This window comes from Bos taurus, chromosome 9 (genome assembly GCF_002263795.3).
Source record: "Bos taurus isolate L1 Dominette 01449 registration number 42190680 breed Hereford chromosome 9, ARS-UCD2.0, whole genome shotgun sequence".
NCBI lineage: Eukaryota > Metazoa > Chordata > Mammalia > Artiodactyla > Bovidae > Bos > Bos taurus.
The window spans coordinates 67,666,925-67,689,987 of record NC_037336.1 but is presented as its reverse complement, the minus strand read 5'-3'; the positions used below and the strand labels follow the sequence as shown (position 1 = coordinate 67,689,987).

The window sequence follows — 23,063 nt, the reverse complement described above, 5'->3', positions numbered from 1 at the left end:
CACAGAAATTTTTGTAGGAAATTAATTTGTGAGGTTAAATTGCAACTCAAAAAAGACTCAATGATGTATGCCTTTTAAGTGTCTGGTTTATTGTTTGCTCATAAGTAAAATGCATTTTCCCATTATTCCTCTGTAATTGTATAGATGGTGATAATCACTGGAAACCTAAAGAGCCGAGAGCCTCAATACTATAGGATCAAATGTGTGCTTAATTGTCATTCTGGAGCTTGGTTCTGGTGTCTCCCTAAAGCCTATAAATCATCATCAAACAAGAAAATCAAGTAATTAAGCTCTCTGGCCTGAATCTGATCTATACTTTCTACCTTCGCATAAAAAGGTATTCATTCACATGGCTAGTTAAACTCTCTAACAATGAACCTGGATCAGGGAAATTATTTGCTAATGCTTTTACAAACACAGGTAGTAGGGAGCTGATCCCCTCCCAATCACACACGCCAAATCCACTGCTGTTTTTAGTGACTTCTACAGAAAGCTAAAGCTGACATATGTGGGAAAAGCATGATAAAGGTATTAATTTGTGGTTGTTGGTCAGTTGCTAAGTTGTGTCCAACTCTTTGTAACCCCATGGACTATAGCCCACCAGGCTCCTCTGTCCATGGATTTCCCAGGCAAGAATACTGGAGTGGGTTGCCATTTCTTTCTCCAGGGGATCTTCCCAACATAAGGATTGAACCCAGGTCTCCTGCATTGGCAGGTGGATTCTTTACCACTGAGCCACCAGGGACATTCAAAATAGAATTAAAAAAAAAAAATTCATTGCCTTCACAAATTACATCTGAGCTCTTCTCAAGATGACTCCAGGGCATGTTGCAAATACAGCAAGTTATGATCAGTTGCCTTTTATCCTCAAAATCACACAAAACAAGCAATTATTTAGAATGCAATAAATGGTTTAATAGTTATGGACTTGAGAAAGAACTTGAATTAAAATTCAGTCTGGGATCTGAATTAGCACCGCTGGAATATAGAAAGCATTCAACATGCATGCACAAATTAGTTTTGATAGCATATGTAAGTAAAATGTATTTGCTTTACTTGATAATGGTTGTTTTGGAGGACCCTTCTTGGAGTTGAACTTATCTGTATTAGTTGGCTGGGCATGATACAGGTTGAACGCCCCTTAGTTCCAGGGCCTTGGCAAAATTCACCTCCAGTGGCTTTCCTGTGCCTTTGGTAAGCTTCAGGGATCGGATGCAACCTCGGAAAGGAATGTTTGTTGTCAGGCCAAACTGGTTGAGGCCATCTGAAAAATGAAGCAGAGAGAGCTCAATTTTGAAATGCAGCTACTATGATAAGAGTGGAGTTTCCCCGGTGGCACTAGTGGTAAAGAACCTGCCTGCCAATGCAGGAGACATAAAAGACTTGGGTTCAAGCCCTGGGTCAGGAAGGTCCCCTGGAAGACGGCATTGACAACCCAGTCCAGTATTCTTATCTGGACAAGTCCATGGACAGAGGAGCCTGGTAGGCTACAGTCCATGGGGTCACAAAAAGTAGGACACAACTAAAGCGACTTAGCACATATTAAGAGCATATATAAGTCAGCTGTTAGCTTAAGGTGCAATGAGAATGTTATGTGGTTTTGTTCTTAGCTTCGCTAACAGTTAAACTGGTAGCAAAACATTAACTTTTTTTAATAGCTATGTATTATGAAACACAGTGTGTTTGCTCAGTCTTGTCCGACTCTTTGAGACCCCATGGACTGTAGCCCGTCAGGCTCCTCTGTCTGTGGAATTTCTCCAGAACACTAGAGTGGGTTGCCGTTTCCTCCTCTAGGGGATATTCCCAATCCAGGGATAGAACTCATGGCAGGAGGGTTCTTTACCACTAGCGCCACCTGGGAAGCCCTTGAAATATGGGGACATCTACAATTAATGATGCATTTGAAGACATCAAACAAAAAATTTGGTTTTGAAGGAATAAGTTGGAGTGACTTAAAATTATTAAATTTTATTTAATGAACTAAAGTAACTGATGAAATAGTTTAAATATTGAATTAGGATGTGGACTTTTAATAGTCACTTTATTATTTCTATTATACAAATAAATCCCCAAAGGTTAAGTTGGTTATGAGTGCACACAAAATCTTCCTCTTATTAAGGAGACAGTCCCTTCTTTTAGCAGGGCTTCTAAGTGCTAACTAAAACCCCATTTCGTAGACTGTAAATGAAGAAGTATATTACCTCTTTCATAATACTGTGGAGTTTATCCTTACTGAATCAGAAGGAGATATTTCCTTTCTTCCCCTCCAAAAAAAAAAAATATTATTTTTTTTGGTGGCACCACATGACATATGGGATCTTAGTTCCCCAACTGGGCAGGGATCAAACCTGTGCCTTCTGTAATGCAAGTGTGGAGTCCTAACCACTGAACTGCCAGAGAAGTCCCAGAAGGTGATATCTTCAAAAAGCCAGGAGCAACTTTGGAAAGAGGAGCTCAGAATTGGTCCCCATGACTTCTATATCTTTCCTTCATCAACTGGTGCTGAATATACATTTTGGCTGGTTTGTTAAGGAGAGGAGCTCTATATAACGGGACAAAGTTTCCTCTTGCCAAAATACTGAAAGACCATTCCAGGAGTCTGTGTTATTACAGTATTTTATTAAGAGGCTCTTGGCTTATTTCTCATCAAGTTGAGCACTCTTGTTTATGGGCACTTTAGGTAACTCTGGTTCAAATGTTATATTTAATGTGCTGGAGAGGTAGTTTTGAATGCAGATTTATTGCTTGGGTTTCTTTGTAATATAAACTCTATAATAGCCTAAGGGGGAAATTAGCTATGTTTAACCCAATGATTTCCAGAACTTAAGGAAATAAGTTCCATAATATTTTATGATTCCTCTGGTATATTAATTTTTAAAAAATCAGAACACCGTTTCTGGCCCTGATTGCTGTTAAATGTCTCATACTGTTCATAAGCCAAATTCATTTCCTCTAGCCTCCACTTCCCACAAATGAAAGTTTGGAGGCTATCATGAGAAGTCCAGTCCCATGTGGTTTATATAAGGAAAATGCTCATTTTACATGCTGGAAATGTCAGATAAGGTGTTATTTATTGGAGCAGATTCTAAAGTTGGGATGCATGTAGACTTAAGTACACATTCTTGGACATACTTATAGAATATAAATGTGTTCAAAACCACTAATGAAATAGAGCAAAGAAATTCTTGCGAGGGTAGGCAACACTTACCGGGGAACCCGCCAACAAACACAGGGTCATTTGTATCAGCAGATGTAGATGCTCGGTTTGGGCTCTGGGCTTCCACCTGGTTCCCATCGACTGTCAGCTCGATGCGGTGTTTGATCTTGTTGGCTGTGACTTTATGCCACTGCCCATCACACAAGTGCCCTGGGACCCCAGCATCATAGATGGCTGTGAATCGACCGGCGCCATTGTCCACATGAAACATGAGCTAGAAAGCAGGACATTGAACGGTCACAGATGGTGTCATTAGAAGGGTAGCATGGTGATTCAAAAGTAAAAGTCATCAGCTGCAATAGTTTGACTTCAATGTAACTCAGGCATATTAACTTAAAATACAAATTTAATGACCAGGAGTCACAAATTATGCTGTTTGCTTGTGGATATTGGTGGGAGCAATAGGCAAGATGTGTGAAGCAGACAATAACTCAGCTTTCTGAAAATGTGAAATACAATTTGAGGCCAGGCAACAAAAAAGATATGGTATACATAGGGGAAAATCCCACCGCAGATCTCTTTAGAGGGTGGGTGTTCTTAGGAAGATGATTTATAAATTAATTTGAAAGGATTTTTTTTAAGATTTTCATATTTTAATTGTATATTTTTTCCTTCACAGAATCTATTTTATATACAGGATTGAGACTTACGTAAATTACATTTTGGAGCAAGATCCATGTTGTAGGTACCAAAGACTTTGAGCCAGAAGGCCAGTTAAATTCCTAACAATTAAGAACTTAGACTGGAGTTCTTGTCTAAATGAGAAAAATCTGTTTTTAGTAACATGGAATGGTCCCTGAAACTTGAGAGGACAGAATTCTTTTGAAGCTGATGTAGAAAAGAAACATAACTGAAACATTAAAAACAGTCAATTTGGCAAAACATTTGACAAGGTAAAAGAAAAGAAACAAGGGCTTTAAAAACAAGATTAAAAGTACAAGTAAATAGGTAAAAAGTTTGTCAACTATACAGTGATGTAGATATCAGTTAAGATTTTACTATATTCAGTGGAATGTGTAGTAATGGAATTCTGCATACAAAAAGAGCTTGGTGAGAAATCCATGTGGATCATGATGGAACCTGATACCCTGACGAGCTGAAGGGAACCATGGTTCTATAATAAGCACGTGAAGAAGTAAGGCTTACTCCCACAAGATGCAGTGAAACTGTGTTTTGAAAATCTGGCAAAACTATTACGTGTTGCTTATTTTTCCCCCGTTTTGTCTCTGTGCTCCTGCATCTTTTTGTTTAACTGCCTTTGAGGGTGGTTTGAAGACTGAGAGGAAGGAGGGAAGAAGCAAAGAAAAGCATATTTCAGATAAATATGTGTTTTTTCCTCTTGGGAAGTGAAATGTGAACATGGATGAAGTATGATTCCTGCTGAGGAATCAAATAGGAAACTTGTGAAATTTCTCATTTTGCCTTCCTCTCTTCACCTAAGTGCTGCAGCACAAAGTCCATGTAAACTAGTCATATCACAGCAGGTTGCTGGTCACAGGCAGGCAGGGAAAGAAAGGAATTTACAATTAGATTATCCATGGTGAGCAAACTGACACAAACTGTGGAAAACTCCTAAAAGACAGGAATACCATACCATCTGACCTGCCTCCTGAGTGTTTCACTGACTAAGCTAAAACCTTTGACTATGTGGATCATAAGAAATTGTGGAAAACTGTTAAAGAGATGGGAATACCAGACCATTTTACCTGTCTCCAGAGAAACCTGTATGCAGATCAAGAATCAGTTAGAAACTTGTATGGAACAACTGACTGGTTCTAGATTGAGAAAGGAGTATGACAAGGCTGTTTACTGTCACTCTATTTAACTTACACGCAGAACACCTCATGAGAAATGTCAGGCTGAGTGAGTTACATGCTGGAATCAAGATTGTCAGGAGAAATTTCAACAACCCCAGATATGCAGATGATACTATGCTAATGGCAGAAAGGGAAGAGGAATTAAAGAGCCTCTTGATGGTGAAGAAGAGTGGAAAAGCTGGCTTAAAACTAAGTATTAAAAAAAAAAAATCAACTAAGATCATGGCATCTGGTCCCATTACTTCATGGCATTACTTTCCTGCTATTTGGCAGGAAAGCTATGACAAACCTAGACAGTGTGTTAAAAAGCCAAGACATCACTTTTCCAGTAGTCATCTATGAATGTGACAGCTGGACCAAAAAGAAGGCGGAGCACCACAGAATTGATGCTTTTGAACTGTGGTGTTGGAGAAGACTCCTGAGAGTCCCTTGGACAGCAAGGAGATCAAACCAGTCAATCTTACAGGAAATCAACTCTGAATATTCATTGGAAGGACTGATGCTGAAGCTCCAATACTTTGGCCACCTGATGCAAAAGGAAAAGACCCTGATGCTGGGAAAGACTACAAGCAGAAGGAGAGGAAGGTGACAGAGGATGAGATGGTTGTGACAGCATCACCAATGCAATGGACATGAACTTGAGCAAACTCTGAGAGATCGTGAGGGACAGGGAATCCTGGTGTGTTGCAGTCCATGGGGTCGTGAAGACACAACTTTGTGACTGAACAACCACAACACAGAATAAGTATGTTGAAAACATAAAACACTTGAGGTAATCCAGAAGGATGAAAAGAATAAAATTAGCCTTCTCTCAACAAAGAACAGAACAATGCTTCAAAACAGAGATTTCTACTTGTAAACAACAATACCATGAAGAGGCAGAAATATGCAGATGTGATGCTCACCTTTTCATCAATCATTTCAATACCCATTCCATCCATTTTTTGGCTGCTGATTCCCAGAAGAACTCCAGTGGTTCTAGTTGTGCGGAATTCAAATTCTACCAGAAGGTCCAATCCCACTTTGAATCCATCAACTGTAAAATGAAGATTAAAAAAAGATGTTGTGTATTCGAGTTTCAGTTCAGTCGCTCAGTCGTCTCTGACTCTTTGCGACCCCATGAAAATGCAGCATGCCAGGCCTCCCTTAGGAATTGTTAATTCAAATTCATATAGTGCATTGGTCTTACTAGCTTTCAATTCATGTGTTAGACAACTATACATTCTAGACTTTCACATGGCCGACACCTCATACTTTTTTTCTTGGCTGCCTTCCTTCCTAGACTATAAATTCTGTGAGGGCAAAGACTTTGTCTATAATGTTCACCATTTTATTCCTATGCTTAAAGTATCTGGCACAGAGTGGAGGTTTAATATGTATTTGTTGAATCAGTGAATGCATATGCACTCAGATTGACTCAGAAAATCTCAGAGCCAGGTGTGACTGATTGATAGAAATATTGCTATTGGATGAAATCATGCATTTCAATGGTTTTTCTGGAAAGTTTTACTACAGCATTCTAAATAGTTCCACAACGATCTGAAAAGGCTCAAATATCCCCAAACATTTTATTTATAAAGAAAGCAACTGCAATTTTGAAGGAGAAGATTCTGGGACATAAATAGGCTTTTCTAGTTTATCAAGTTAAGCCATTTCTCTATAATTTTCCATATTTGATTCATTGGTTTATTTCATCTTTTAGCAAGTATTTAAGACATGCTTCTTAGAAACAAAGTGATTCATTAAGATCAGGCTAGACTATATCACCTGCATGAAATATTAGGGAAAAACTCATGAAGTTTTTTTCCAGGTCTCATATTTATTAAGCAAAAAATAAAGGCTATGTGTAACCACAGCTATCTTCAGTGAAGGGAGGCACCTGTATTTCATATATGAAATACTTTTTTTTCCTACTGAGAAATTTGATGGATTTGGATGAATAAAAGTGGATTTAGAACAAATTTTGAGAATAAAAGGTAGAAGAAGCTGAATTGTTCTGAAAAACAGAATAATTTCATTTCTGTTCTAGAAAAGAAGAAATAAGGAAACGAGAAGAGTGACTTGAAGCAGTTCAGCAGAGGACAGGGGGAGTGAAGAAGCCATAAAACCCCCAGATACTGGCAACTGGAGAGCTTTTAAGGACAAAGATGTCAAGGCTTTAAATTGAACTTGTATGTTTTCCAGTGATGTAACCTCCTCTGACCACCCAAGTCTTACACAGCTTGTATTACACTATGTGTTGAGGTGATGGCAGGAGTTATTAGAAACTAGGGATGTGGCAAATTTTCCAGTCCAGCCTGATCTGGAATCCAAAGAGCCCACACAAGATGGCAAGTCAATCTGTGGATGTTAACTGCAGAGTCTGAAGCTGAATCTAATCTGACCAAGCTAATGCCAGATATCTGAATTTGCAGAAAACTTGAGAAAAGTTTTGGGCTTTCACAGAACATGGAACTTGGGGTTTAACGTAACCTCCAACATTTCAATATTAAACTCATCCTGTGTTTCTCTGTTTTCTGCTCTGCAGAGGGGAAGTTTCCCACTTATTGGAGAGCTCTGCTCTTATATCTCTAACCTTTGCATGTATCTTCAACTCATCTTTTAAACCCAACCTCAAATGTCAATTCCTCCATAAAACCTTTCCTGATTTTCCCAACACAACTGAATCATTTTTTAAAATATCCCCAGAACCTTGCTTGTATGTGTTCTACAGTTTCTAGTTATTTTTTTTTAACTTGTTTTCTTATGATTTCTGAGCATGAAGAATCTTAATCATATATTCTTGAAAGAAGAAATGACATCTTAATTACTTCTGTTCCCATGTTAACTGCTACATATTACGTACTCTTTTTTTTCCTAGCAAACAAATGCATGTTCCTATGGTAACTATAGGACTGAATGCATCTCAAAGTATGTTAATATCAGATTTTTTTGTTATTATGTACAAGTTATTTCATATTTTTCTTTCCAAATTGTATATTCACTGACAGGGATCCAAATCTGGACTAGAAATGCTCACTGGAAAGAGGGAGATACTAAAAAAAAGGGAAAGGTTTCTTTCCCTGTGTGTAAGGGGAGAACAAGAAATGGAACCATGCAAGGAATTGAAGAGAGAAAGAGAGAAAAATACTATCTCATCTCCAGAAAGAAAGGCAGATTGGGGAAACTGAAAAGTAAATAATTATATAATAGAAACATATGACCCTTTTTGTAAAATTACATTTTTTTTGTTATTGATTTCCAGGGAAGGAGATAGAATAAACTCTCCAAATAGCCTTTTATTTATTCTGTTAGTTTTTGTTAGAATCAGATGCATTAATCTTTAAGAGGCATTTTTAAAAATTACTCCTACAAGTTTTTATTTCTGGTTTAAATAAAGGATGCTAGTTTAGGAACCCAGGGACTTTTATCTTCCCACACAAACCAGAAGTCAACATTTGCACCTAGTTAATATTCAACAGGAAGGAGATGGAAGCACCTCACCTGCTTTGGCAAAACCTGTTCCATCAAAATATGTCCCTTTCTGAGCATTTGCGAAACACGTCCCAACTTGGTAGCTGGAGGTTGGCTGTTCAAGATCAGCAGGCGCTTCCACCATGTGAAGATTTCTAATGCAGCCGTCAATGCTATAGGTCACCTAAATGTTCAGGTCACAAGAAACACACACCAGGTTTTAGCAGAAGTTTGCCTTTATGTGGAATATAATCACTGGTAGGGTGCTCTGTGTTAGAAATCATCAGCCGATTGACCTGAGGCATCCCCCTGACTCCCCGGGTCGGCCCTGTCACCCAAGGCTTCAGGGCATGGCTGCAGAGAATCCCACATCCTGCTTCTCAACTAAGCTGCACCTAGCTGGGGGATATGACTGTTTTGATATTCTAAAATATTGCACACTATATCCCTAGTGGGACCCCTGGTTCGATAAAGGTCTGGGCCCCCTCTGGATATTGTAACTTGTAATTGGTATCTTTCTATTTCATGTTTCGAGTGACAGTTTATTAACCTTTACTATATATACATATTTTTTTCATAGTCTGTGTTCAAATTCTACTTGAAAATATAATTAGGTTTGGATCAGTGCTTCTTCCTTATGAAAATCTACTGAAAGCAGTCAACACTTTCCTAAGAAAATGCACATATACATGAAACTTGAAAGTTTGCATGAAACGTTCAAAGTTTAGGGACTCTAGAAATAAATCAGCCATACTCTGCTTCATTATAGTTCATGTGGGTTAAGGGAGGCAAGTTAACCACTCTTGCCACTCTCATTCAGAAGAGAGTGTTCAGAAAATCTCATTTTGATTAGCCTGGGTATCATAGCCAGTAGCTATGAAAGGAAAGGAATACTGATCATCCACAAGGCGGGTTAAACGCTGAGAACTGTAACCATCATGAACAACCGTCTTTGATGAAGAACAACCACGTCATCACATGTTCTAATCTGAGCAAAGAAATGAACCACACGTGTGTGTAGTGCATTTTTAAAAAACACTAATCCCTTTTTTAAAGAAAAGAATGCTTTCCAAAGCAAACCAGGATACGTGGTCTGAGAAAAATTTATTGTGAATATTGATTTACAAAAACTGAGAACTTTAAATTCTGAACCCAGTATTGAACAAGATAGATACAGTATCTCTCAGTATTTGCTAAATCTCTATTCCTGAAAGAGTACCATCAATATTATTATTATCATCTTTTTTGTTGTCTTAGTACCTTCTAGATACTTGGTATTCTTCTGAGCACTTTTAATATACTACCTCATTTAATCTTTCCAGAGACCTTGTTTGTTTGGTATTATTATTATACTATTTTACATAAAAGGGGACTTTGTCAAAGAAAAATTAAGTAACTTGCTCAAGAGCACACAGCTACTTAAACAGTTAAGCACATAATCAAACCGAGGGAGTTTGGCTCCAGGGTCCACACTGTTTTTTAATATTGTCTCTCATAGATCTATCTAGAAAAATTGTCACTTCTCAGGAAAGATGACTTTCTATTCATCTATAATTGGGTCAATGTGACCTAGTAATTCAAAATACATTCATGACTCAGGCATCTATTTAGGCAACAAATTAAACAAATCAGACACTTACTGGACCGATTCTTCGAGTAGTGTAGTTAATGGGTAGCCCACCAACATACAGCATTCCCACAACATCCAGAATATCAGCTTTCTTAGGACTGATTGTTCTATTGGAGGCATCATCTACATAAATAGTTCCTTCTTGCTTAACTCGCAAAATCTTAATCTACCAAAAGAAGAGGAGTCATTCATTTCAATCACAGATAATTTCAGATATGCAGAGTATAAGACATAAGAACTTTCAGGCTATTCCTTAGGAAAAAATGAAGTAATTTGCTGAATGCCTAATATGTGCTAAACCCATAATAATAAGTGCAATTAAGAATATCTCAAAGTCTGTGTTTTCCATTAGTACCATCTCCAAAAGAGTACATAGTCTTTCTGGGCGAGTTTTAGATTGAAGACTCTTCCACAGTTGCTGGGTGAGCATATGCATCAAGAGGTATGCTTGCTGTAAGGAAACCTGCCAGTGGAGAGCCCTGTCAAGAATTAAGTGGGCTGCAAAATTCATGTCCAATTTCAAAAGTGCATTAGTTTGATTGAGCAAAGTCTGGTCTCCCCAGCACAATTTCAGATACGCTACATCCCTCTGCTTAATAGGCACTTCTCGTGCAGAATTGGAGGAAGGGCAGTGTGTCCAAGTTGCACTGATGTTTCTGCAGCAGCTGATTAGTCGGGAGAAAGATGGAAAGCTGACTGGGGCTGAAATTATAGCAGTGAAGTGACTTATCTTCTGGGGCAGAGTGAAGCAAATGGTGTGAAGACTAGCTTGAGCATAAAATCCCTGAGTCTGAATTTAGGAAAAGGAGTATGTCCATGGGGTCGCTAAGAGTCAGACATGACTGAGCGACTTCACTTTCACTTTTCCCTTTCATGCATTGGAGAAGGAAATGGCAACCCACTCCGGTGTTCTTGCCTGGAGAATCCCAGGGACGGGGGAGCCTGGTGGGCTGCCGTCTATGGGGTCGCACAGAGTCGGACACGACTGAAGCGACTTAGCCGCAGTAGCAGCAGCAACCTTGTGAAATGCTGGAGGACAACAATGGTTTAAAAACAAATCTACATCAGGATTAGAGTAATTGAAGACCTTATTTTATACTTATCTATGCTGGCTTCGGAAATGATTTTTAAAAAACCCTCAAGGATAAAACCCCTCCTTCATTTGGCTACTTAGAGTATTTAAACTATCTTTCTTAATCCCAGCCTCATTGTGGCCTGACAATATGTCTCTTTCTCAAGTATCATATTTATTATTCTATTAGCCAGAGATTAGAATAAACCGTAATAGAGCTCCTGCATAAAATATTTGCTAGTCATAAGCTCCCTAGAAAATTTCTTATTTTTAGATAACAAATTAGTTGACTTTGAGTTTATATCATTTTTTTCCAGGTTCCTTAGCTTTCTATATATGACAAGTTCAAGGATGTTAATATGTAAATTCCAATAGCTAATAATATCTTACTCTAAAAATTTAATTGGTCCACCTAGGGAAGCTTTTCTTAATAGGCTACAACAGGTGCAGAGACAAATTCTGAGTGAGTTTTGTTTTAATCAGGCAGTATATTATCTACTTGCAGTCATGCCAAAGAGGACAGTAAGCTGGCAAATGAGCCTTCTGTGCCCATAACAGTACCAGCTTCTGGGTGTAAGGCCAACATTTAAAAAGTTGTTCCAAATGACTGTTGGTGGAAATGATACCCTAGAGGACTTTAAACACAGTGTAGCAGATTCTTAGACTCTTAGTGTGCTCAGACCTGTAGTGGGTGGGAGAGCAGGAGAAGGGAGCTTTAAGGCCCATTTTAGTGTTGCCAGCTTTAGAGTTGGTCAAATATTATTTCATAAAAGAGAGGCCATTTTGGCCCCTTAAAAATGGGAAAATAGAATTTCAGAATAAATATTATTCCTTTACATTGAATACATAAGCTTCATGATCAACACATTCCATTGTCCCATAATAATACTTGCATGCATGCCTGCTCAGTCCTGTCTGACTCTTTGTGACCCCATGGACTATAGCCCACCAGGCTCCTCTGTCCATGGAATTTTCCAGGCAAGAATACTGGATTGGGTTGCCATTTCCTTCTCTAAGTGGTAATACTTAGCGTATTGGGAATGTCTTCAATTGCCTGGCCCTAGTTTGTGGACAGATGTTTGGGAACCACAGCTGTATAACAATGATGGAATCTTGTGGTACCATGATGAGGCACACAAGTGTTCAACTATAAACCTATCCAGGTCTGACCCCATTTTCCTAGGTTGGGCAGTTGTATATGGCACTTGCTGTATTTTTAGCCCCTGCCACATTTCAGTAGCCCCAGAGTCAGTGTCTGCACTGCAAAACAGTCCTGGGGCCAGGGGCACGCTGATGGTTGCCCCCCAGTAACCCCGTTGTAGGGCACTGCTGACATCCTGGGACTATTACCTTGTGCCACTGGCCATCATTGATTTTGGTGGGGATCATAGTGCTGGTGTCACCACTTCCCAAGTCATAACTGAAGTAGGGCAATCCGTTTTTCAGCTGAACTGTAGCAAAATCAGCGTGGTTGATCCGTGCCATGTAGAAGAGCAAGCCTGATTCAGCTTCAGTTCGCACTTCGAATTCAATGGTGAGACTGTGAAATAAAAGTATGCAAAATAAAACAGGAAGAAGAGCGTTCTTACCCCAGCATAGGGCGGCATCGGGTCACGGTGCCTTTTCATAAAGGATGCACACATGCTTAGTCACTCAGTCCTGTCCAACTCTTTGCAACTCCATGGACTGTAAGCCACCAGGCTTCTCTGTCCATGGGATTCTCCAGGCAAGAATACTGGAGTGGGTAGCCATTCCCTTCTCCAGGGGATTTTTCCAATTCAGGGCTCAAACCCTAGTCTCCTGCATTGCAGGCAGATTCTTTACCAGCTGAGCCACCAGGGAAGCCATTTCATAGAATATAGCAAAACCTTTTCAGAGGTGAGGACTTTCCAGGTCTGCTGAGTTTCTAAACTGGGCTTCTCGGGATCAGATAAATATATTTCTATTCTTTACTGCACTCAGTGAATTAAAAAAATCTCACCTCATATATTAATAAATCTAGTTAATTAAACTTGAGTAAACAAACACTTAGTACTTCCATTTATCAGTTCTTATCTAATATCTCAGAATAAATCATACCGGTTTTTAACTTTGGTGTCATCGAATGCAATTGCAATGTGACTATTTCTCGAAAGCCCAAACTGTTTGCTCCCTATCAGGAGAGCTGGTTCTGATTCTGCTGCACAAGGACCCTGTAAAATACCAAGGAGAGAAGAAGCAGAGATTATGGACTCCACTCTTTAAAATGTAATGCTGCTGTCTAATGGTTTCTTATATTTCAGTTTCATGTTCTCACATAATCTCGCTTAAGTTTCTGAGAAATAAAAGCGGTTTCTGATTCATCTCTGTAATCTACTGCATAGGAGGTACTTCCTATTAAATGTTCCATAAATGTGAAACCGTTTTCTTATACTGTACCCTTGAGTTGCCAAAGGCATGTGCTCAAAAATATGCATTGATTAATTCATGTTTCCACCATCCTTTAAAGTGTTACTTGCTCAGTTGTGTCCAACTCTTTGTGACCCCATGGATTGTAGCCTGCCAGGCTAATCTGTCCATGGAATTCATGGAATTATCCAGGCAAGAATATTGGAGTGGGTTGCCATTTCTTTCTTCTTTAAGGAAAACTATTATTTATACTTCTGAGAAAACTGGAATTTCCTTCTCACTTCTACTTCACTTATGAAGAGTTATCTGCTTAGAAGATTGAACAGGGAAAGTGACAAGCTAGCCGCTGCCGGGTTATGAGTGGAAAAATATGTTCTTTCTTCCCCTCCCCGTTTCTGTCTCCCACTGTCTTACTTTTTCTTGAAAATTATCAGTGCTAGAAGATTTCTGTGAATTTAGACTTTCAAGTTGGTGTTTCTCAACTTGCAAGTCAGCCATTCAGTCCCTTAGCTTGTTGCTAGGCAACCCAGCACAGTTTTTAATGTAACCCACCATATACCATTTCAACTGCCACTGTTCAAAGATCAGCTTCCTAGGGTGCTTACAAGGGAGACCTCGCTGCAGGGCTAGCTTAAGAGGCCGGCTACTTGTGCAGTCACTGAGCTTAATGCCCTGCTGTCATCATTTTGAAGTTCTTAATAATTTTTGAACAAGGTGCCTAGCATTTTCACTTGGCTCTGAGCTCTGTCAATTATAAAGCCGGACCTGGCTGGGTGGACCTTACTTGGCTACAGTAACCCTCAGCTCAATAGATAATCAAGGCTTCTCAAGTTACCAAAGCCACCTTTCCCTGGTCTCTATTTTCACAAAATAATTCCAAGTACAAGCTGCTTAAGAAGTCTTTTAGAACACGAAGTACACAAGAAAATAAATAACCCGCATGCTCTCAACAGCACATCTGTTTTTAAAGATCTTCACTTAATAGCACTGGATGGGCCACTGCCCCAGTGCATGCTGAGTCAGCAGAGATTCTCAAAGAGCCCAAGGTGGGCTCTGGATACAGAAAGCTTTTCCCAGAGACTGTACCTTGGAGATGAGTCATCAGTGCACAGGAAATTTTTCCTTGATGAGGAAAAGCCTTGCCCTCTTTTCTCTTGAGCTTAGTCAAATGGAGCACTCTGCTACAGCAGGTAAAAGGCTTTAAGTGTTTTAAAATGCTGTAAAATTGGCCTTTATGGAAGTATTTCCCCGACCTAGCTTCCCAGGAGATGGTCAGTTACAAAGAACAGACTGTGGCTCAAATTCACACAGATATGCAAAAACTCAGCGGGCAGAACAGAAAAATGCTATCTATTCATGCAGCTGACTGGGCCTCTCTTGGAATCAGCACATGGCACATTTCTTATTACACTGCCTGCAAAAAAGAGCCCACATGGAAAGATCTTGGTAGCTTAATGTCTCAGCCTTCAATGATGCTCTTAATAGAACTGGATCATTTATCAGCCTCTCAATATTTTCTGTAGAGACGACTATCACAACGTACGTAAGTAGCCTGCAGTCCTCCTCAGAAATCTTGAAGAGAATCTGACCTGCTGGGAATCCATCAAGTGGAAGGATTTAGCTAAAGCATCTCTAAACCCTCAACTCTGAAAACCGAGGTCTTTAAAAGGTCACTTTATGTGGAGGAATTAGGGAACTATAATGTGTAGCCCTAAGGGCTTCCCTCATAGCTCAGTTGGTAAAGAATCCACCTGCAATGCAGGAGACCCCGGTTCAATCCCTGGGTCGTGAAGATCCCCTAGAGAAGGGATAGGCTACGCACTCCAGTACCACCTTCTTTTATAAAATTGGCAGTTGAAAGAGGACAGAGAAGTACCAGTGTAAGAGAATTTTCTGTGTATCTGCTTTAGGATTTAAACGCGAAGACAATTCTGCAACAGTCTCTAGTCTGGTAATGTTTCTGCTGCAAGCCTCAACGCCTCCTCTCACTTGGTTAAGGGAGATGGGATGGACTGTGTCTAAACTGCTTTCCTGCGGGCAGATCTGAACCCAGGCCTGACGTTCCCAGAAGGTTACCTGTCCTATCTCCTCTTTCTCCTCCCTCAAACCCCTTGGAGGGCAGAGTGCTCACCTGGCCACTCAAGCGGCTCTTTTCCTTCCAACCACATTTTGAAGAGGCACCACCTGAGATGGGATAGAAAGTGCCCAAGGTTTGCACAAGACTAAAATGATTTTGTCATTAAAGACATTTTCAACCCTGCTTCCCAAAGAAATTGAAGCTAAGGGTCTTCTAGTGAGATAATTTTAAGTAACTTTTAAAGAATAGTTGTTGCAAGATGAATTGTTTTCCTTCAAGCCAGTGTGAACTCGAGGGGAGGCATCATCTTTATGGACGTGACTTGTGTTATTTTGGAAAAACTGATCTCTGAAATGTGTTAAAACAATGATACAAATATCAGGGGATCATCAATCTCAGCATGTTACAATCCTGCCACCTTGTGGTGACTCTTTAAAGTACACATGGGGAAAATAGGAAGGGATAGGATGTGCTTGCTCCATGTACATCTCTGCTTGGCAGGTGACAAGATGTACGCAGACAGGACTTGGGTGGGGAGTCTAAACATGGCCATGCACCTGTTGGGAGCGGCAATGCGGTTGGAGAGGACTCTGAAGGAAGCTGTGCTTCCCGTAGCCACGTTTAGGCAAGTGGATAGAGCCTCGGATTGGCAATGGAGCTTAACATTTTCACCTTCATCCTGTTACTCAATTAATTTCAGATCAGAATAAAGCAGGGGTCACTTCCAACTGCTGACTTTTGGGTGACATTTAGAAATGTGTTATTGGATTCAGAATGACATATGATTGGTGGATAAACGTTGCTTGACTTTAGATTGGTGCAGAGTAGAGACTTTAATTGTATTGACCAAAACTGGCATCTCTGTTCTTCAAAGCACCAAATGATGAATGATTTAAAAATTGCATAATCGAAGTACAGTCTGCAAAAATACTGATTCACTATGCTGTGTACCTGAAAATGATGTAATATTGTAAATCAACTATACTTTAATAAAAATTAATTCAAAAAGTAGCATCATTTTCTTCTTTCATGAGTCAAAAATTCTAAACAAATGAGGGCTAAAATGACTTCTTCAAAGTCGGATGCATCTTTGTGATGCTCTTCTTTTGGCATGAATACTAAGCAGAAGATAATTTTTATGGTACAGACTTTAATATTCTGAAATATAAAACCCCTGTTCAAGTTTTTTACTGAGAAACTGAGTTATGTTAACTCTCTGAATATAAGCTCTTTTGGTAAACAGTGGGCATTTGCAGTTCCATTTACACACTAATGTCTAAAGAGTAATTCTTTGTGGTATGGAAAATGTATGTTTCCCCTTTAAATACATATCAGTATCCACTCGATTTATTGGCCAGGACTGTACTTAGCTTTTAAAGTCATAGCATTAAATCTGCAGGAGGAATAGCTTTCTTTTGCTCTATTCTTTTCTACTTCTTTTTCACATCTCCCCCAAGAGCCCTGAACTGCAGGGACTCCTCATGGCTATTTATCCACTCCTCTTAGTATTTGCATTTTAGACTTTGAAATTCAAAGTTCAACATTCCAATAAACTTCAAGTTTAAACAAACAAAAAAGAACAACCATGCAGCCAGTGCATTGTATATAAATTCACACAGGCTACATTGGTTGGAAAGACTTGGTATAAACAGCATATATACCTGCAGGGAACTTGTCACATTTTGATAATTTTCTGTAGTACTAGAAGTCCACACTCTTATCTACTCTTATCCTTGGCTGTCCTCCCTGAGAAACATCCACAAATAGAAGATGCAGAAATGTTTTGTTGTTGTTTTTTATCCAGTGCTAAACAGGCTAAAGAATAAGAGAGCAGTATGAAGAGAAGATCAGAGAAGGCAATGGCACCCCACTCCAGTACTCTTGCCTGGAAAATCCCATGGACGGAGGAGCCTGGTAGGCTGCAGTCCATGGAGTCGCGAAGAGTGGGACATGACTGAGCGACTTCACTTTCACTTTTCACTTTCCTGCATTGGAGAAGGAAATGGCAACCCACTCCAGTGTTTTTGCCTGGAGAACCCCAGGGACGGGGGAGCCTGGTGGGCTGCTGTCTATGGGGTCGCACAGAGTCGGACACGACTAAAGTGACTTAGCAGCAGCAGCAGCATGAAGAGAAGATAGCTACCACACTATCAAATGAGATATTATGTGGGAGAAAAACATGCGCTCTGATCTATGATGTTCTGGCATGTATTAATAATAGGATTGACATAATCCATTTCACAGGGCAGGGCTTTCTCAAAATACTCTTAAATTGCCCTGGAGGACAGTGAACATTGTCCTTCTGCTGTAAGTTGCTGGTAGGGACAGGTGTGACGTTGTAAAGAAGGAAATGAAGGCAACAGAATAGGAGAGGATGCTGTCAACTGTGCTGGAACAAATAAGGGACACGTAGATGGGTAGTTGCCACTTCTGGAATTAACGCATAAGTCTTAACTCTTAAATAAATTCCTAAAATTCTGAATTTTGATTTAAAAAGAGAAAATGGTGAGAATTGAAACTGATAGGAGACTTGAGAGATAATAACCATATCATGTTGGAGTTTGTTTAAAAACAGAATGCTCACCCCCTTTCCCTAACCCTTGCTCTCACCTTAGAAGTGTGAAAGGTTAAAGTAACTAGTTTTCTTAGAAGAAGGTTGGAGTGTTACTGTGAGCAGGTACTTTGCACACAGTGTATAATCTAGGCCATAATAATCCTTGTTATGCCAAGAGAATCCACTGGTCATAGCAAATACTCTTTTTCAACAACACAACAGACAACTTTACACATGGACATCAATCATCAAATGGTCAATACTGAAATCAGATTGACTACATTCTTTGTAGCTGAAGTTGGAGAAGCTGTATACAGTCAGCAAAAACAAGACCAGGAGCTGAATGTGGGTCAGACCATCAGCTTCTTATAGCAAAATTCAGGCTTACATTAAAGAAAGTGGGGAAAAACCACTACGCTGGCCAGGTATAATTAAAATCCCTATGGATACACAGTGGAGGTGACAAGTAGATTCAAGGGATTAGAGCTAGTACACAGAATCCCTGAAGAACTATGGACAGGGGTCTGTAATATTGTACAGGAGGCAGTGAACAAAACCATCCCAAATAAAAAGAAAAGCAAGAAGGCAAAGGGGTTGGTTGTCTGAGGAGGTTTCACAAGTAGCTTAAGAAAGAAGAGAAGCAAAAAGCAAAGGCAAAGGGAAAGGCACACCCGACTAAACACAGAGCTCCAGAGGACAGCAGGGAGAGACAAGAAGGCCTTCCTGTGTGAACAATGCAAAGACATAGAGGGAAACAGAAGGGGAAAAGATTGGAGATCTCTTCAAGAAAATGAGAACTATCAAAGGAAACTTTCATCCCAAGATGGGCACAATAAAGGACAGAAACTGTAAAAAACCTAACAGAAGTAGAAGAGATCAAGGAGAGATGGAAAGAATACACAGAAGAACTGAACAAAAAAGATCTTAATGACCTGGATAACCACGATGGTGTGGTCACTCACCCTGAGCCAGGAATTCTGGAGTGGAAGGCAAGTGGGCCTTAGGAAGCACTGCTGTCAATAAAGCTAGTGGAGGTGACGGAATTCCAGCAGAACTATTTAAAATCCTAAAAGACGATGCTATCAAAGTGCTGCATTTATGTCAATTATATCAGCAAATTTGGAAAATCCAGCAGTGGCCACAGGACTGGAAAAGGTCAATCCTTATCCCAGTTCCCAAGAAGGGCAGTACTAAAGAGTGTTCAAACTACTGGACAATTGCATTTATCTCCCATGCCAGCAAGGTTATGCTCAAAATCCTGCATGCTAGGCTTCAGTATTACATGAACCAAGAACTTCCATACGTCTAATCTGGGTTTAGAAAAGGCAGAGGAACCAGAGATCAAATTGCCAACATTTGCTTGATCATAGAGAAAGCAAGGGAATTCCAGGAAAACATCTACCTCTGATTCACTGACTACACTAAAGCTTTTGACCTTGTGGATAAACAAACTGTGGAAAACTCTTAATGAGACGGGAATATCAGACCATCTTACCTGTCTCCTGAGAAACCTGTATGCCTATCAAGAAGCGATGGTTAGAACCTCATATGGCTGTTTATTGTCACTGATTTATTTAAATTATATGCAGAGCATGTCATGGGAAAGGCAGGGTTGGATGAGTTACAAGCTGGAATCAAGATTGCCTGGAGAAATATCAACAACTTCAGATATGTGGATGATATCACTCTAATGGCAGAAAGTGAAGAGGAACTAAGGAACCTCTTGATGAGGGTAAAGGAAGAGAGTGAAAAATCCAGATTAAAATTAAATATTAAAGAAACTAAGATCATGGCATCCGATCACATCACTTCATGGCAAATAGAAGGGGGAAAGTTGGAAACAGTGACAGATTTCCTCTTCTTGGGCTAAAATCACTGCAGATGGTGACTGCAGCCATGAAATCAAAAGACATTTGCTCCTTGGAAGAAAAGTTATGACAAACCTAGACAGCATATTAAAAAGCAGAGACATTACTGACCAGTCAAAGCTATGGTTTTTCCAGTAGTCATGTATGGATGCGAGAGTTGGACCATAAGGAAAGCTGAGCACGGAAGACTGATGCTTTTGAACTGTGGAGTTGGAGAAGACTCTTGAGAGTCCCTTGGACTGCAAGGAGATCAAATCAGGAAATCAACCCTGAATACTCATTGGAAGGGCTGATGCTGAAGCTGAAGTTCCAATACCTTGGCCACTTGATGCAAAGACTCATTGGAAAATGCCCTGATGCTGGGAAAGACTGAAGACAGAAGGAGAAGCAGGCAACAGAGGATGAGATGGTTGGATGGCATCACCGATTCAATGGACATGAACTTGGGCAAACTCCGGGAGATGGTGACAGATAGGGAAAGCTGGTGTGCTGCAGTACATGGGGTCATGAAGAGTCGGACACAACTTGGCAACTGAACAACAATAACAACAATCCTCAGAGTAAACATTATCCTCTTTTTCAGTAGAGTTTCTTCCATTTAGAGAAGACAAGGCAGTTACTCAGTGAGCCCCCTGAGTTCACTGAGTAAAGGCAGGTGGGCTTCAGCAGATGGGCAGGCAGACCTCTGTCATGGATCACTTGGATTGAAGACCTGGTTTGTTTCCTCAGTGACTCTCAATGTGGTTGAGCTGAGAGGGGCTCACACAGCATGTGTCTCTTCCCCAGTGAGGAAATCAGCTATATAACTGGTGGTTGTGGAGAAATAAATGCAGAAAAAACATTTCTTTCCAATTCATCTTTTAAAACATTTATGAAAACAAAACACACTTAAGAATATTTTTTGAAATGATGAAAATCATCTCTGGACCATATCCATCGTCTGCTGTTAGCATCTGATGCATTTTTCGAAAAGGTTTTTCTTATGTGTTTTTCTAACTATTGATACAGATACAATGATGCAGAATACAGAGTCTTATATCCTGTTTTCCCCACTTAACATAATGTCAAAAGTATGTCATTTTATATTGTTTCGATTGAACGATTTTAAGTACAAGAGTATGGTGACATATTAAAACTTGCATTTTATGGATCTGTTTTCACACTTCCAGGTACCACTAACCTGCATGGAGATTAACAGTGTACCCTGCCATGCTTCTAATTTTCCATCTTGGAAGGTAGCCAGCTGTGTTTGCAGTCCATACTTGGCATTTATCCTGACTGACCTCCTTGCATATTTGGTTACTGTGCTATTTATGGTAATGTCTACTTTCTCAAATACGTCTCTCAGTTTCTGTTTCTCTAGTAGGCTCTTAATACATATTTGAAATAAATATCATAAAATAAATGATGATATCTTACCCATCTTTGCATTTTGTAGGCTCTTAGTAAATATTTGTCATAAAACATAGCCTTTAAAAAGTAGATACTTCTCTCCACACACACACACAAATAATGAATGAAAATGAAAGAAATCAAATTAAAAAGAGGAAATATGTATGGTTCCATGATTTGAAACTCCGAAAATATGGTACAACCCAACAGCGATGAAAGATTCTAAAATACACAAATTTGACCACATGGTTGTAAGTATTACAATGTGCAAGTCTGATGTTCTGTGAGTCTTTCTACACCAACCCACAGGACTGTTACTCAACCTCTCTTTTACTTTTGTCTTCTCTATCAAGTGGATTGCTCTTTTTTGTAGAAGTTAAATACACTGCTGAGAGAAAACTGGAATTAGAACAGAAGGTTATAAGAAAATTTAAATGAGTTAAAATCTCCAGTCCAGATGCAAAAGGATCTTTGTTTTCAGAAAAAGGAGGCAAATATGATCTCTAGAAACCACAGAAGGATATGCTTGAGATCTCCTAAAAAGTTGTATTTTAGAAACACAACTAAGAAAGGTGATCACTAAAAAGAGAAAAAGAAGGGCAACTGGTAGGTCCAGCAGAGTTATTCACCAATAAACCAGAACAATTCAATGTTTACTGGCTGAGGGACCCGACTCAAGAGAATTTCAAAGGCCCTCAAGCTTTTGGTTGACCAAATACAGTACTAACGAGGAACTGATGGCATGACACATCTGCTTAAAACATTAAAACCTTCTCAGGTGTATTAGTAGAATATGACGACAGACCAGTGGAAGGAGGCACTCTGCTGTCCTCTGAACTGTGTACTCCAGTTTCAGTAGTATGGTCTGTTCTAGGTGCCATATTTTGAAAAGATATTTCAAGTATAAGAATATTACTGGTGGAAATAACAAAATTAGAAATTAAGAAAAATGCTTGAGATAATGGAATATTTAGCCTGGGAAAGGAGAGCACAGCTGTTTTCAAATGCTTGAAGGGATGTTAGAGAAGATAAAAACTTAATGTGTTTGGCTGCAGAAACACAATCATTACATGGAGGTTATAAGGATGTGGTTTTACGTCATTATAACCAATGGCTTTCCTACAACTAGAGCCTGCCCTATTACACTGGAAGAGCCTTGTCAATGGAATGTTCAAGCAAAGTTTTTAAGTCCACATCAAGTATATAAAAAGATTCATGTATTAAGATGGCAATTGGACCAGCTGGTCTCTAGGGCTTCTGCTTTTTATAATTCTAAGTTAGTTGTTCAGAATTTAGGATCCACTTTCCTATAGAATCCAAATGGATATCTGCATCCAGTGTCTAAAAAGCTCATTTTACCCACAGTGTTTTTAATTCTTTAATTGACTTGAGACCAAGGAACAGATAGGAAGGATAACAGTTCAGAGAGCGGTGTATGAGGGAAAAGGGGTGGGGATCATTCACCTTCCCTTTGCTGGGATAAGTCTAGCATAAAGCCATATTATGGAAGCACTAAGGAAACATTCTAAAATACGTGTGGCAGATCTCAGTATGTCTTAGGAGAAAAACATCTCCTTGAACTAATCCCCAAATGA

General features: G+C 39.6%; 1 protein-coding gene across 1 annotated transcript in view; it reads right to left on the bottom strand.

Moving 5' to 3' along the window:
• Positions 1-890: 890 nt before the first annotated feature.
• Positions 891-23,063, bottom strand: part of LAMA2 (laminin subunit alpha 2) — a 699,730-nt gene continuing 677,557 nt past the window's right edge. Inside the window, exons 59-65 of the mRNA XM_002690220.6 lie at positions 13,269-13,381; positions 12,540-12,729; positions 10,128-10,283; positions 8,518-8,671; positions 5,940-6,070; positions 3,209-3,431; positions 891-1,264 (exon numbers count right to left, since the gene is read on the bottom strand). Coding sequence (XP_002690266.2) covers positions 1,107-1,264; positions 3,209-3,431; positions 5,940-6,070; positions 8,518-8,671; positions 10,128-10,283; positions 12,540-12,729; positions 13,269-13,381 — 1,125 coding nt within the window. The 3' untranslated portion in view covers positions 891-1,106. The remainder of the gene's footprint in view (positions 1,265-3,208; positions 3,432-5,939; positions 6,071-8,517; positions 8,672-10,127; positions 10,284-12,539; positions 12,730-13,268; positions 13,382-23,063) is intronic.